At 42.3% G+C, this 15890-nt stretch overlaps 1 protein-coding gene across 1 annotated transcript in view; it reads left to right on the top strand.

Moving 5' to 3' along the window:
- spata5 (spermatogenesis associated 5) overlaps positions 1-15890 on the top strand; it is a 93427-nt gene that overhangs the window by 18449 nt on the left and 59088 nt on the right. Inside the window, exons 12-15 of the mRNA XM_041049009.1 lie at positions 3691-3900; positions 6307-6360; positions 6694-6773; positions 10689-10815. Coding sequence (XP_040904943.1) covers positions 3691-3900; positions 6307-6360; positions 6694-6773; positions 10689-10815 — 471 coding nt within the window. The remainder of the gene's footprint in view (positions 1-3690; positions 3901-6306; positions 6361-6693; positions 6774-10688; positions 10816-15890) is intronic.

Consider the following 15890-nt stretch of genomic DNA (forward strand, 5'->3'; position numbering starts at 1 on the left):
TAATATTTTCATTTGGCAGCTGTATAACAAGCCCATTTAGTCCTCCTTTTAAACTTACTCCTCGTCTCCCTTGAGTTTTTTTTGCCTGAGAAGTCCCCCACACCCTCCTTTCAACCCCATCAAAGGGCCAGAGCCTGAGAGGCCCCTTGTAAAGTTCAGAAAACAACAGTAAAAGATAATAACTGGGTCTCGTACAAAAAGGAAGGGAGGGAAGAAGGGGGGAAAAACACAGCACAGCGAGGTGTGAGTCAAAACGTTGCCTTCTAATTCCACAGACGCTTCATTCGTGACAAAGTGTCTTTCAATTAATGTTACTTGGTATTGTTATTTTTTTACAATGAGTCCATTAAATCTACAAAGACTTAAACAATCCATCAAAAAGGGCAGAAGGTGAGACTTTACTGTGTTGCAGTGCATCCTCGATGGAAAGAGGCAAGCGATTGATTTGTATTCAGATGAGTGGCAGGTGAGAGGATGTTGTCAGTAAACTCAGAGGCTGGAGGCCTTTAAAGCTCCTAAACCTCTAAATCTGGTTCAGATAGCAGGGTTAGACTGCATGTCATTCTGAGCTTTTCTTTAATTTACGTTCTGCCTGAGGGGCAGGGTTTACTTACTTGGCTATATGTTGTTATATATCATGAAATGATAGGGATTTGTCTACTGCATCGTCTGCCGCTGCTTACCACATAAAGACAAGGTGTCACGTCACAAATCATAGAAGCCTTTACTGAAGCGTGGTGGACCTGACACATCACACGTGACAACCTGCGATGGCCTGTTACAGCCGTTAGGAAGTACGTGATCGGCGTTCTTGTTGTTTTAGCCTGTTGATTACAGTAAACATTTTCCAAAGCTTATAACTTAATAAATGCAGCTGCAGATAGAGATATTATTGAAATTGCGAGTAAGTGGACGTTGAGGTGAAGTGTGGTCCTTTAGAGATCAGATGAAACAGGGACTTGAAATTCCTGAATGGGTGTTACGTCTTGGAAAACGTTAAATCTTCATCATTGACTAAGAGCTGCACGAGTAGATGTAAATAATAAATTCCACCAATAAAGTCATCACAGAAGTTTAGACATCTTTCTCACCGTAATCAATATCTCACTGGTTTATACTTACACTCTGCACCCCCTGTGCAGTGTTCTAACCCATGTTGTGGCAGGTAATAAATCACATTGGGGAAGCAGTGATACCATTTCATGGAACATTCATGCATTTTGATGTCAGTACAGCGGCTCTGAGGAACTTCTGTTAATGCCAGAATGAAAGCTGGAACATTTTTAGTGGTGAATTGCATCATTCAGCCAAACTGGGCAAAGTATTTCTCCAAAACCAGTTTAACTTTACAAAGTGTTTATCATCTTCCATATCACTGTTCATAAAATGCTTTCCTCTGTAGGCCCGGTCACAAAACCTCTTTTTGAACAGTGTCTCTTCTGGCTCCGTTCTATTTGCTTTTCCATGTTCATTCATTTCATTTATCTCTTTGCCCGTCTTCTCTTGCTCACCTGCTTCCTCCATTTCTCTGTCTATAAGCCTGTTTTACAGTTGCTTTTATCTCACTCCACTCTTTATTTCATTTCGTTCCTCTCTGAGCCTTCAAATGAGCGTTCTGGTTCGCTCGCCTGCTTCCGGCCTATCTCCCCATCTCTGCAACACTCCTTTTTCTTTCTCTCCCTTCCTCTCCTCCCTCCCCTCCCCTCCCCTCCATTTGTCCTTTCCTCTCTCTCTCTCGCTCGGCATTGTCCATAAATTGTTCGGTATTTACAGTATGTGGCCAGACGCCAGGTTTCCATTAGGTGCTTCGTACCCCGGAGACGGCGCCGGTGGCCTGGGATGTGTTACCTCTGGATGGAGAGCAGAGGGAGGGTGAGGGGTGGGAGTGGGATGTGAGAGAGAGAAAGAGGGAGAGGAGGAAGTCAAAAAGAGGGGAAGGGAGAGAGGTAAGCAGCAGTATTGAAGGGAGAGCGAAAGGTCAAGAGAGAGGAAAGAAAGAGAGATAAGACAGATAAGAAACAGAGAAATGGGGTAAATAGAAGATAGGAAGGAGATGAACACTGCAGTTACACGCACTGACTATAAGTAACGTGGTGTAAGTAACAGCATGTACTTACACAGGTCTGGTAAACTCACACCTTTCAAACTTCACACCTCCAGGTTGTTTTTTTTTTTTTTTCAAACTTATAGTCTTCAGGCCCAACAAACGCTGACTCATGTAATATCACTTGGGACAATTTATCAGATCTTATGTGGATCCTACTGGAGACAGAAAAGACTTCATTTAACTTTCTACTCTGCAAGACCAGAAAACAAACAAACAACTTCAAAACAACGATGTAATGAAGTTCCAAAACAAACTAAATGAGGTCAGGGTTAGGGAAGAAATCTGATTATTGATCTGCTGCATGTATACAGATTTTACAGAAACCAGACTACTGCAGTGCATGTAAACACATTGTACAACTTCCTGTGTAACCTAATTTCTCCCAGTAACCTGGTTTCTTGTGTGCCAAGTGCAGGAAGAAAGAAAAGAAAAGGTGTGCAGTAGATTGAGATAAGACAGAAAAGAGCAGGTATGAAGGTATATTTAAAAAAAAGAGATAAAGATGAATGCAGAGAGAGAGAGAGAGAGAGAAGAGGAAAGAGGTACGGAGGGATTAGATGAAGAAAGAGACAGGAAGGATGAGAGAGAAGGATTTGGATGAGAGTTTCTCCTCCTTATCTGCTTTATCTCCTCCGTTTGTTCACTGCCGGACTGTCTCCCCCCCTTCCTCCCTCCTTCCATCTGTCAGACAGACAGCTATTGGCCGACTCCTTCTGTTGTTGTTCACTCCGTCCAGAGTCTCCCTGATTCAACCCGAGCCCTCAGCTCCTCCATCTCCTTCCAAATATGCTTTTATATTTCACTTCTCTCCTCTCCCACCCAGCCCCCGTCATCAGTCTGGAAGAGCTTGCAGTTCTTCAATTTTCTCTGGTGGTCCGAAAGTTAAAAAGGACCCCGAGAACATCAGTGACATCAGCGGGCATTCAGAGTTTGTTTGGTCTGATGCATTTATTGTTGGCGATGTGTTTGTGTTTACGCCGCCACAGATTAATAGCACTGAACCTGATGCAGTTTGGTTCAACATTTTGACTCCAGACAGGGTCTATTCTCTTTCTGCTTCTGCTAATACTATGTTCTTTTTCATCTTCTTTTCTTTTTCTTCTTTTGCTTCTCCCAGTGCTGCTCCTTTTTCTTTTTCTAAGACTTCTGCTTGTCGGTTTACCACCACTTCTATTCTCTGACTATTTTCTTTGGCTACCCCGTCATCCTCTTCACTTTCTTCTGTTTCTACTACTGCGACTACTAACTTGTCCTTTTTCCTCTCCTTCTTGATATTTTATTTATGTCAAAAATAAAGGTTTGAAACTGGCCCTAAAAGCCCTTTAGGTTAAATCTCAGAATACTAGATGCCAAAGGTGTATGCTGCATTTATGCAAATGAAATGCTGAGGTTTATGGGATGTTGAATTGTCTGTGTATTTGGAAAAAATGAAGATCAATGGGATATTTTATTGGACATTTCATCTTGTGTATTTTTTGCATTCATCACCACCGCACATGTAAATGTGAAAAAATATATATATTTCTGTCCTCCAACTCTTAAAAAAACAAAATCCCCTCATTCCCCCTGTCTCCTCCTTCCAGGTCCGCTGGTCAGATGTAGGTGGGATGGAGGAGGTGAAGCTGAAACTGAAGCAGGCTGTGGAGTGGCCTCTGAGGCACCCTGAGGCCTTTACCCGCATGGGCATCCAGCCACCTAAAGGAGTGCTGCTCTATGGGCCCCCGGGCTGCTCCAAGACCATGATAGCCAAGGCCCTGGCTAATGAAAGTGGGCTCAACTTTCTGGCTATTAAAGTGAGTTTTCATCATCGAGTCATTTTTCCATTTCCTCAGAGGGATGTTGCTTATTTTCTTTGTCCACACAAGATTAAAAAAAATGAGTCCGATTTTTGGATCAGTGGATGATGACGACTTACAATCAAAGAGGGTAAAATGGCAAAGGCTGTTTTTAGACTTCATACATAAATAACAAACGACGGATCACAGGTGTGGTTCTTCATATCTTACTCTTGGTTTAATGATCTGGCAAAACAGTTATGGAAAGATTGCAGTGAATAAAAAATTGGACTTGTTACCTGCCAGTGACCTTCACACTCTTACTTTCTGTCTTGCTATATATAGAGCTCACTACTTACTGTGTTGCATTTGGATTAGATTCGTCCATTAGGAACGTAGGCCCTAGGATACTGGGACGGGTTGAAAGATGTTTCCATGATGACCTGAAGGCGGTCTGACTGCTCAGCTTCCTCTGCAGAGAACTTCTTTGTCTGACCTTCGACCCCGTGTTTGTCCCTTCTCATTCATCACCCCGTCCTTTCTGCGTCCCCCACTGTCACCCTCGCCCCCGCCCATCATGGCCTGGTTGACGGAGATTGATTGATCAGCTTGTTGAATTGTTGATCAGTGAACATTTTGAAAAGCTGTTGCCACGTGAGACAGAAAGCTTCGACAGGAGCTCTCAGCCACGGACGTTAGACCATCAGCCAGTGCTGGTGTGAGTTGTCTTTTAATTTAGCTTTGTTTGTTGTTTTTGTCACTAAGATGTTGTGGTTTGCACAGGGACAAAGTAGCTAAAGCTTCCTTTAAATGCTATCAAGATTATCTTCTTCAATTCTTCAAATCTAGACTTTACATCCACAGCAGCTTTAGAATCTGCAGCTGTAATTTCCCTCATACATTTTACAATTAATGCAAATTTACTTAAAAGCTGTAGCTGAAATTCAAAATGTTTTCACTTTCGTGCTACTGTTGCAGACATTATCATTATGTATTGTGTTTGATAGAAAGGTGATATAAAGGAGGTTGTATTATAGTCTCATGTAGCAGGTTTTAAGTCATCAGGAAGAGTATTTGCTCTATGAAAAGGGTAAAAAACATCCTGTCCCTCCTGCTGAAAGCTGCTCTCCAGCATCTGCAATAACAGTATCAGGTTTTTCCAGTGCAGCGGTTGCTTTGACATAGATATGTTATCCAGATTTGAATGTGGATACTTTAAAGCTCAGCCTGTTTCCTCTGTGTGAAAAAGCCCTATTATCATCTTGTCAATTTCAGTTTCCTCCCACTGCAGCCACTGAAACGCACACATCCGCCGATGGATACGTGCACACAAACACACACTCACATGCAGCTCGTATCTCTACAGTGTCAATGGTTTAAAACTCACCATGTCCAACCTTTGACTCTGCCACAGAGAGAGGAACCTGGGATTAATGAGTCAAGCTCCACACTTACTGCGGGAGACAAAAGGACTGGGAGTTAAGTGTCGTCTCCTCCGTCAGCCAAGAGGTGTTGAAAGGGTGGATTGCTGGGGAGGAAGTTCTTCTGAGGGTTGAGTGGATGTTTATCTGTTTCCTGAGCGAGGGAGAGAAGAAGAGAGAAAGGTTTAAAAAGTTAAAAGAAGAAGAGGACGTAGGAGGTTCAGTCAGTCGAAGTCGTAATAGCAGTGAAATGAAAGATGGTAGTAGTGTAGATAGTAGAGGTAGAAGTAGAAGTGTTGGGGGCAGGATTTGTCAGTTAAATCTGAAAAATGCAGTTTTCATAGACTATAAAGACAACGTGCAGCACAAGTGTCTTTGTGACGCTTGTGAAAGGTTTCTTGTCCACACTGAAATGCCTAAACAGCTGGGAAGTGGCTTGAAGTGGCCCCCTTGTCCTCTCTCCGTTTGGTCAGCAAACAACACAACACAATCACGATCATGTTTTTACAGCTGAACTCACAGTGCAGTTGGTGTCACTGACATATTTTTTCATTTCTACTGTATATCGAGGCTCAGAAAGCCAGTAACCAGTAGAAAAGCATATCCTCTGCTATGGTCATGAATTACTCTCTCTCTGCAGTTCTTCTGTTATGTTTTTTTTTTCCCCAAAAGTCGCCTCAGAGCAGCAGTTGCTTCTCTGTGATCTTTAACATTGTTAGTTCTTGGTTTAAACCGTTTACAAACTCAGCGCCACCAGGTGACACTAGACAAAACATAACCACGATTAGTCATGAGAGCCCAATGACGATGGTACATTATTTATAGATGCTCGGAATCAGACGTCCTCTCAAGGGGTCTGTTAGCTCAGTTTACTTTTTACTTTGCGTCACCAATTGATTCTGCAATGAAACGAAACGTAACTACCTAAACATTTCAAGCTGTCAGCATGTCAAATTATAAACCAAATCTTAACACTTGAAAACCACTCAAACTTTTCTTTCAGGGGCCAGAATTACTGAGCAAGTATGTCGGAGAGTCTGAAAGAGCCGTGAGAGAGGTAGGTCCATTTAACTTCCCTTACCTTATTATTGCAAGCACATGGTTTACAGTTGTTTCTTCATACTGTCCTCATGTTAACGGAAAGTTATGCAAACTGACGTTCTTTCCTGGTGACGTTATCCTCACCAAACTGAACAGTTAAAATTGTGGTGCCCTGGGTATTTTTAGTTGTTGATATAATGAACGGATGACCTGGGATGCAATGTGACATTAACGAGTGCTGTATTTCCTGTGTATGTTTGCGTGCACTTCTGGCTGAGAGTGATTCATTGGTCCTATTAAGGATTTGTCCTGTTTTCCTCTTCTCCATTGTTGCTGACGCTGCTTGCAGGTGTTTCGGAAGGCGAGGGCCGTCGCTCCCTCTATCGTCTTCTTTGATGAGATCGACGCACTTGCCAGTGAAAGAGGAAGGTACACCATGTTCTCTTTTCTTAATGCCATAGAAAGAGGCCTGGAATCAGAAAAAAAGATGCCAAGAGGCTACAAAAATAATGTTGAAGACAGTTCCTTCCCATGTGATTAATGTGCATTTCCTCCCTCAGAGTTCCGTGGGTAATTGTTCACTGTTCACTGTTCACACTGTCCAGTGTTTACTATTTTCAGCACTGTGGTCATTCATTGTCCAGCGATGACAAATGCACAGTCATCACTGTGGCCTGCTTTAATTTACCGGCCGTATCCTCTGTCGCCACATGTCTCACAAAGATTCACTTATGAATGGATCGAGCAAACATCCCAAAATGTCTGCATGACTGCACTATCAAAGCCAGCCACTCTGTTCCCATGGTGTCCTCTTGGACTTTTGCGGCTTTTCACTACTGGCCAACACAGAACACAGTCTTGTCTGCAGGCGCTTTAGTGGGATGGCACTGGGAACATCTGTGGCTTAAAGGAAAGAGGACGGGGGGGGCGGACAGAGGACACACATCGGAGGCACACAAACACTTCATTGTGCCCGTCCACGGCAGATGGGGAAGGCCAAATATGCAGCGTGCTTCCTGGTAAACCAGTCGATGAAACTAAATGTCGTAGGAAGGAGCACAGAAAGGCCAACGGGGCGTCTTTATAACTTTTCTATGTGGGCCCTAAGTGGGAATCTTCAAATGCCACACAACATCATATGTACACGTTTGTGTTTTTGTTAAAGTGCCCTGAAAACTGTGTCACTAAAAACATTCATTAAATTTGAAACTGTTTGGTTTCTCCTCTAAGTGTCCAGCATATGATATGACACGAACCAGAGGTATAATGATTCATTTGTTACATCGGTGCATTGATTAAAAGTTATACTAGTTCAGTAGATTGATGCACTAAAAAAAGAATCAATTTGAATTTATTTTGATTTTAATCTTCAAATCACAGTAATCACATTAAAACTACTTGCTTCTCTATCAGGACTGAAACTGGTGCCATTATTGTTACTGCTAAAGCTGACCCTGTCAGTAATATTAAAATCACTAACACTGAATGAATTGCATATTTTAAGAATTAAATTAAATTGCTGGTAAGTCTGTAATTTATGCAATCAGTACCGACTCAGTTCCGGTGCCTTGTCTCGGTTTTCCAAGACAGGATGTTTTGTAACTGGGCATGAGCACCGCTCCTGTTTTCCACCATCTTTATTTTGTCTCTTTCACTTAACTCTTCCAAAATACCAAGCTAGGTAAGCCAGCCCGTTCAGCAGACAGCACTTCGGAGTTTGCATTTTCTGATAAAAACCTGGAGCACTGTGCTTTGATGTTTAGTGCAGTCTAGACGCATTTCCAAAGGATACAACTGTATTTCAGCTTGTCTTCATCAATCAGTTTTTTTGCCAGTGGGACTGTCAGGCTCCCTGTGCTTTTACAGTATGATTGAGCTCCCCCCTCCTTATCTTGATGTTCAATTTAGCGAATGTACTCGGTGAGAACCGACTCTGCCTCCCCACCCAGCTGCAGCCGGTGCTCACCAATAATGCAGTACAGCACGAGAGTTTGTCAGCCGGCTGTGATGAACGTTGGTCTGGACCTGTGCCTCGAGGCCACTCGCCATTTTAAAAAATGCACTTAGCACTGATCTATAAAGGATATTTATTGGTCTTCACTTCCTGCCATGTTTAATCAATGAAGTGGCTCACGCACGCCGACGAGAATTCAAAACTGTTGACACAACTAGACAGTCTTTCTTTTTCCCTCCTCTCAAGACAGGAGATGAGACGCACCTGTAAATCTGTCAGCCTACCTGCCATGAGTCCAGACCGGTGGAATGAAATGATGAAGACAGAAAGAAGTCAGGAAGAGCAGGAGAGAAGTGGAAATGAACACAAACAAAGAACTTAAGATAGAGGCAGAGACTGATTGATGAGAAGGGAGAAAAGGAATTGTTTTCTAATTAGAGGACGACGTTCTGCTTTGTTCAGGATTGACTGAATTAAATATAAACTGATTGAAGTCCTGACACTGAAGCTAGAAAGGAAAAGTGCAGATAATTATACGAAGAGGAAAACAGAAGGATCATTGGATTTGAAAAGAGCAATAAATGAAAGAGTAAAATGTTTAAATGAAAGGCAGAAACACTTTCTCTTCACATTTCTCTGTATCTCTCCCTCCCTTGCTCATTGTGTCTCTTTCACTCTTCTTTTTTCTCTCACCCACATCCCATCTTCCCTTGTCTTCTGTCTCCCTCTCTCCACAGTGCCTCTTCTTCTATCCTCTCTCCTGTCATCCCTCCCTCTATTGCTCACTCTGTCCCCCACCGCATTCATTCTCACTTTCTTCCATGTTTTTTCACTTCATATTCTTTCTCTCTCTTCACTGCTCCATCTGTCCTCCTTTCTCTAATCCTCTTCCCTCCTTCCATTTCTCTCCACTATCTCCCCTCACCCAAACTTTCTCTCTCTGCCCCCCTTCTCTCTCTCTCTCTCTCTCTCTCTTCATATCTTAGTGACAGAGCTCCTTTGTGTTCCTCTGCGGCCCTGTCTCTGCTAATGACGTCTGGCACTTCCGCTGGCCCTGTCAACAGAGACTGTGTGTGTGTGTGTGTGTGTGTGTGTGTGTGTGTGTGTGTGTGTGTGTGTGTGTGTGTGTGTTTGAGCTGGGAAGGGTGACTGTCTGCACTGGGCTATGGAAAATAACCACCTTGTAATGCAGTGTCTAATACAGTGATGAGTGTCTTAAAGGACAGAGCTGGTGACATATATATATATAATTTATTATTTATATTTATACTTAATTCTTACTGTCAACAAATCCCATGAATCCCATGATGCACTGTGTGACATTTCCCTTCATTACCATGAACTTGGACACTGTAATGTATTTAGAGTCGGCCTTTCATGCTTCAGGTGTGCTGCCTTAAACATTACGTTAGAGTATATACACAATGTATACACAATATATAAAACAAAAGCAGTGTTTTACTGCCTCCTCTGGTAGAATGTTTCAAACCTATCTAACAATAAATACAGAGTTTACTGTCCGTATTCGATTTTCTCATCCAACTCGACTTCAGACTTCATTAGTGTGTTGCTGAGGTGTGAAGTTGTTTGGATGATGCTCACAAGAAAGCTGCAAGCAGGTCAAACACTCAGCCCCCCACCAACGGGCACATGTTGTGCAGGCGACACATGTATCAGTCACTGGGCCCAGTTCAAACAGAGACAAACAGTTGTTAATTTCTAAAGAAGGGCTGCTTTATTTGAGTGGGATGTCCTGTTTTCTGCTGTCTTGTTTTGAGTTCTGTTCAGTAGGACGTCATTGGCAGGAAAGCTCACTTTTGCTGCCAAAGCTTTTTCTTTTTCTTTTTTTTTTTTAAGAAGAGGAATAATTGCGGTAATGAAAGAACCTGCTAACAAAGTGTCACTGAAACTATGCAAAAGTTCCAAACAAGTATTCGAGAACTGGATAATTTTCATTATTACGTACTACAGCAAGTATCGGTGACGAATGAGAAAGGCTTAAGGCAAGAGTTGTATCGGGCTCCAGAGAGCAAGAACTTACATGCTGCTACATATTTGTACCATTCATCCACTCATTCATTCATCTCCGTCATCTCTATAGTTTTATCAATTATTCCATTTGTTTCTTTACTTTTCTTTTCCCACCTTCACTACTTTACAGGACACAGTGTCCTTCCTCCCATCTGTCTGTTATCTATCTGTAATTCTTCACTTTACACCATCAATAATTTCCTTTTTTCCCACTTTCTTACTAATTTAGATATATCCCTTTCCCTCTCCATCATCCATCCTTTGATTCAATTGTCCATTCCACACCTCAGTCTCACCTCTTTTTCTCCCTCTTTTCATTCTCTGCTCTCATCTGTCTTATGTTCTCATTCACCCTTCAGCTCTTCGGGCCCCGGCGGTGTAGGCGACCGGGTCCTTGCTCAGCTCCTGACAGAGATGGACGGCATCGAGCAGCTCCAAGACGTCACTGTGCTGGCCGCCACCAACCGGCCCGACATGATCGATAAGGTAAACAGATGCCGGCTCTCTGTCTTTACCTCTTCTTCCTCCTCTTTGGTTCGTGATTGATAAGGCTAGGGAGATGTTGTGTGTGTGTCTCCCTTGTCTCTCCCTCTCCCTCCCTTCCTCTGTTGTACGTGATTGATAAGGTTAAAGGTCGCTTGCTCCAGTCTTTCTTTTTTCGACTCTCTCCTGTCTGTCTGGATGCTGTCACTGTGTTGTTTTAGTTCGGCTTTGGGTACATTTGTGAGAAATATGCTTGGTATGATTTAGTCTGTGCTGAAACCCGGGAAATGAACATATCAAACTGAGTGCAGACCGTTTTTATTTAGAAAACCAGCCAAATTAAAATATGGTTGAGAGGGTGAACAAGTCCATCATGCTTTGACTGAATCTAGACTATTTTTCTGTAACTGCCTTCACAACCTCTTAACTCTGGATCACTGGATCTTGATCCCAGCTGGCTAAATACCCAGCTAAACTCTGATGCTAACAAGTCCCTTATTCAACCATTTATCTCTACTTCATCTTTTTTTTTTAACTGTGCTAGCAGGATGACTCTAAAAATGGCAGTGCCAGTCTATTGGTCGATCCATCACTTTTGTCTAGACTAAAACATCCAAAACTCTGGGTTGGATTTCCGTGACATTTTGTACAGACACACTTGGTTCCCAGAGCATTCATTGTGACATTTATCTCTGTTGGAAGGCTGTGCTGTGTGTTTGTTTGATGCACTGCAGCCAGGAATAATGCACTTTGCATGGCCGGTTCTCAGAGACATGGCTGCACTCTTAGGCTTTGCACTTGTCTCGGTGACTCACCTGGGAGGAAGTGGGAAGGGGCGGGGTTATGCGAATGTTGAGCTTCACGACTACTGTTTGTCCTATTCTCTCTGGCTTGCAAAGCTGAAGTGCCATCTCGCTGTGGGGGAGCTAGGGGAATGGCAGTTGTAAGCGGCTTCATACTTTAAGTGCATTTTATTTTACACCTCCAAGTTTATAAAAAAACACAAAACAATAATCGAAACCCATTTTCACAATCAGGGACCTTTAAACTTATCGACTAGGGGCAGTGGAAACCTGCAGCAGAGTGACAGTCTGACTTCAGACTCAGTCAATTTAAGACACACTATAGGTGGGAGCAAAACTTTTGTCTCTTTCTTCCAGTTCATGACAATTTGAGAAAGGGGAGATCTCACTATCAGTCTTTTTGTTCCTGTGCGCCTCTCCATTTTCTGTTTTTCTACCCTTTTATCTCCCTCTCTTCCTCTTTCCATCCACAAAAGCTTTCTTTGGTCTCTTATCCTCCCATCTCCGTCCTAATGAAATTTCCTGAGTGCTGATCAAAGACGGAGTCTGTGGCTTGTCAAAAAGGACACAGGAAAGGAGAATGTCGCGGCGCTCGTTAAGCTCCTGCTCAGGCAGCCGTCTGTCTCTGTCTTTCTTCCACTTTTTTTGTCGTTGGGTCTCCTCCTCTACTTAGTTCAGAAAGACCAAGTTACAATGCTGTAAGGAAGTGTTTCGTTCTAAAATGGCCTATCCATCATTCAAACATAACAATAACAGTACGTAAACTTAATGGAGTGATTGCTGACGTGAGTTCAAATTGTTAAGAACATTTTACAACTTTGACGTTTTTCTCTTTGTGATATTTACACATTTTCCATAATGCATTCATCTCCGTCCAGTTGCCACAACCCTACTGTTCCATCCGATCATCATTTTCTATTCTCTCTCAACTTTTTTATTTTTAGACATAATAATCATGTGTCTCAACTAAGAAAAGAGCACGAAAGAGTCAGCATGTCTGTTTTATGTAAACTGGTAACTGCTCACCACAAATCCATCAGCGCTCCAGATACTCCTTAGAGAAATCCTCCACATACAAATTTTGGGTAACCCCCTCCCCAAATACTCCACCCCCGCCCCATTTGTAGCCCACTTGTGGAGAATTGATCCATCGCTGTGGTGGGGGAATGACAGCAACTTCCTCCACCTCTGCAACTGGTTGCCGTTTCATTTCAAACTCCATTAGAGGTATGGCAGCTAAGAAACTGCCTGAGTGTGGGTTTGTGTGTGTGTTTGTGTGTCCCTATCTGAGAGGGAACAAGATGCATTAAGAGAAAAAGAGGAAGACAAAGAAACTCTATTAACAGTAGGTAGGGGGTCAAGCCCCTGGGTGGACAGATGGGAAACCCCAGGCGTCTTTCCACAAGCTGGCCTCCCTCTCAGGAAGTGGTCTCCCGGGCAGCTGAGAAATCAGATTACCTTGTCCGGCCCACATCCCCTACTGTGTGTGTGTGTGTGTGTATGTGTGTGTGTGTGTGTGTGTGTGTGTGTGTGTGTGTGTGTGTGTTTAGTAAGGTTCAAGTCATTTGAATTAAGACCCTATGAGCTACATTGGGAACGGAAGCTGCCAAATGGACAGATAGGCACCCCACGCAGGCCCCCTCCCTCCCCTTACTGTTTTAGCACCCATACCCGCCTTTACCGCCCGTTTGCCACCACCAACACAGACTGTCAGTTCACACCGGAGATGGGCAGACATTTCCATACCAATAGCAGGATATGATGGGACAAATGAAGATTAATGGGATGCTTGGGTGTCAATGAATTCATTGTCGGCTCTTGATGGAGCAGAGGAGGCTTCTAGGCGCCTCAGCTGTTTGACGGACAGAGTGGGAGGGATGGAGACAGGGGAGAAAGTGGTGTTTAGTTTGAAAGGAGCAGGCCTGCTGTCCATCTTTCAACCGTTGCTACAAGACAGTGCAGATTTCTTTTTTTTTTTTCATTGAGTTGTTTCTCTAAGTCAGAGGGTGGTTTTGAGTTGGGAAACACGTCCATATGGCACCGATGTCAGAATGCGTTGATATTTCACAAACTTAAAGAAGAAAATTTCTATAAAGTAAAAATCATGTGACTGAGTGAAAGACCTATTTGAGTATTTTAATAAGAATATTTGGCATTTATAGCATTTCCAAAAAAAAAAAAAATCAGTATAATCTTAATCATAAGCCCCGTGTTTTTATAAAAATGTGTATTGAATTACACCTTGTTGCTCATCTGGTCTGGACACCATATACAGTAAGTCTAACTTTTATAACTAAGACATCCTGTCACACAAAGTCCTCCAACTTTCTCCTTCCTTTGACTCACATCACTGACAAACATGACCAGGTATGTAACAAGACACAATAAAACTAATGCTAGCTGAATCATATCTTAACAAATGGATAACAAAAGATAACAAATACATAGTTTTCACACAAGCACATAAAGTACTTCCTCCCGCCTTTGTATCATGCAAGTGATAAATGTAACGCACAACTGTAATTACTGCTTTAACACTTCAGACAACTGTGCTCACAACTTCAGGCAAACCAGAGTAATCAGTTTTGGTGCCCAACACATACAAACACACACATACTGTCTTTGAGATTTGCTTTTAAATGAAAAGTGCACTATAAATAAAAAGAAATAAATAAATAAAATGAAGGTGTAGTGACTAGTGTAAGTAGGTTAATCCATTCCTCTGCATGGTGACATGTCACCAAACAGCCCCCCCACAAACACACACACACCTCCTACTAAGCCCCTCCACCTTAAAAAAAACTTCTTACACTTCCTCTTTCCTTTGTATTGCGCCAATCACCCAGGCCCACCTCTGACCTGCTGTGACCTGGCTGTGGTGATTGATTAGCACCACCAGGAATATTTATCCAGCCTGTTCAGTAGGAAGTACCCCCTGTCCCTCTGTTTGCCGAGCAGCTGTCCATCTATTTGATTGTACACAAACACATACACACATTTTGAACAGTTTCTTTTCCTTTTCCAGTTTGTTATTATATCAAGTTTGAACCTCTAAGTGGCTTATTCCTCACGGAGCACGATGTTGGTTTGTTGTTTCACTGAATGATCTGTTCGTTTACGCCAATGTCCTCCGAGCTTCAGCCATGCTTACAGGAGGCGAAGCTGCTTACAGTGGAGAGCATAAGTAGCAGATGGGTCTTTGTTTGGGATCAGAAGTTGCCAACTGGGCTCTTATTAGATCAAGGAACCAAAACAAAACAGAGGCAATGGAATTAGAGTTGATAGAAAGGACTGGGTGTCTCTGTGAGAGACTTAATGTAGGTGCAGTTAATCTGGCTGCATTGTGCATAACAATGCAGTGACAGTGACAATAAATACTTTGTTAGTTCAAAGTGAAATCTTCCAGTTGCTTGTTTTGTCTGAACAACTCTACAAAACCCAAAAATACTCAAGTCAATATGGAATGAAACAGACAAAAGCAGCAAATCATCACATTTGAGAGGCTGGAGGGAACCACAGAACACTTCTTTGCTTCTTAAATGACTTAATGAATGTTTAAAATTATTAGCAAAAGTGTTGTTACTTCTGTGTTAACTGACTAATCGGTTAATCAATAGATAATTTCACTACTGCTTCTTTTTATTGCTGCTTCATTCTAACTCTTAAGTTGAGAGTTATGAATGATTTCACTTGGGATTCACCAATGTTCTCTTGAGAACACAAGAACATATCTTTCTCAGCAGTGCTTTTAATATTATTATTTTATAAATATGAATATTGTCAAACTATAACTGTGCCGACAGATCATGTTCCAACAGGTCTGAGCACAGTGGCCCACCCACTTACAAATCTTCTTTGCCTATCTTACTCATCTTGTTGTGGGTGAAATTGTGCCAGAATGCTGTTTGAGTCACCTAACAGCTCCCCGGGCATGTTACCATGCTGGAAGAATGACAACAAATAAATGGTTGTAAAACCTTCCTTCCTGATAATAGTATATGATGTTCAAATTGCAAATTTGGGTGCAAAACTGTAAAACATATCTGGATGTAATCAGCATCAGCAGTATTTTTGCTGCAAAAATGAAGTTTGAATATTATTTCTGGAGACAAATACATGAGAATAAAGCAGTTAGCTTAATGGATGAGAATAAAGGTTTTTTGTTTTGTTGTCTCATCTTCAAACAGTGTAACCTGTTCACTACCAGATTAGAATGTCTTGTCTTCTCTGTCCTCTGACGTTGTGTGTTAGCTTTTTCTCCCCTCGGCTCTTCCC

This window comes from Toxotes jaculatrix, chromosome 10 (assembly GCF_017976425.1).
Source record: "Toxotes jaculatrix isolate fToxJac2 chromosome 10, fToxJac2.pri, whole genome shotgun sequence".
NCBI lineage: Eukaryota > Metazoa > Chordata > Actinopteri > Toxotidae > Toxotes > Toxotes jaculatrix.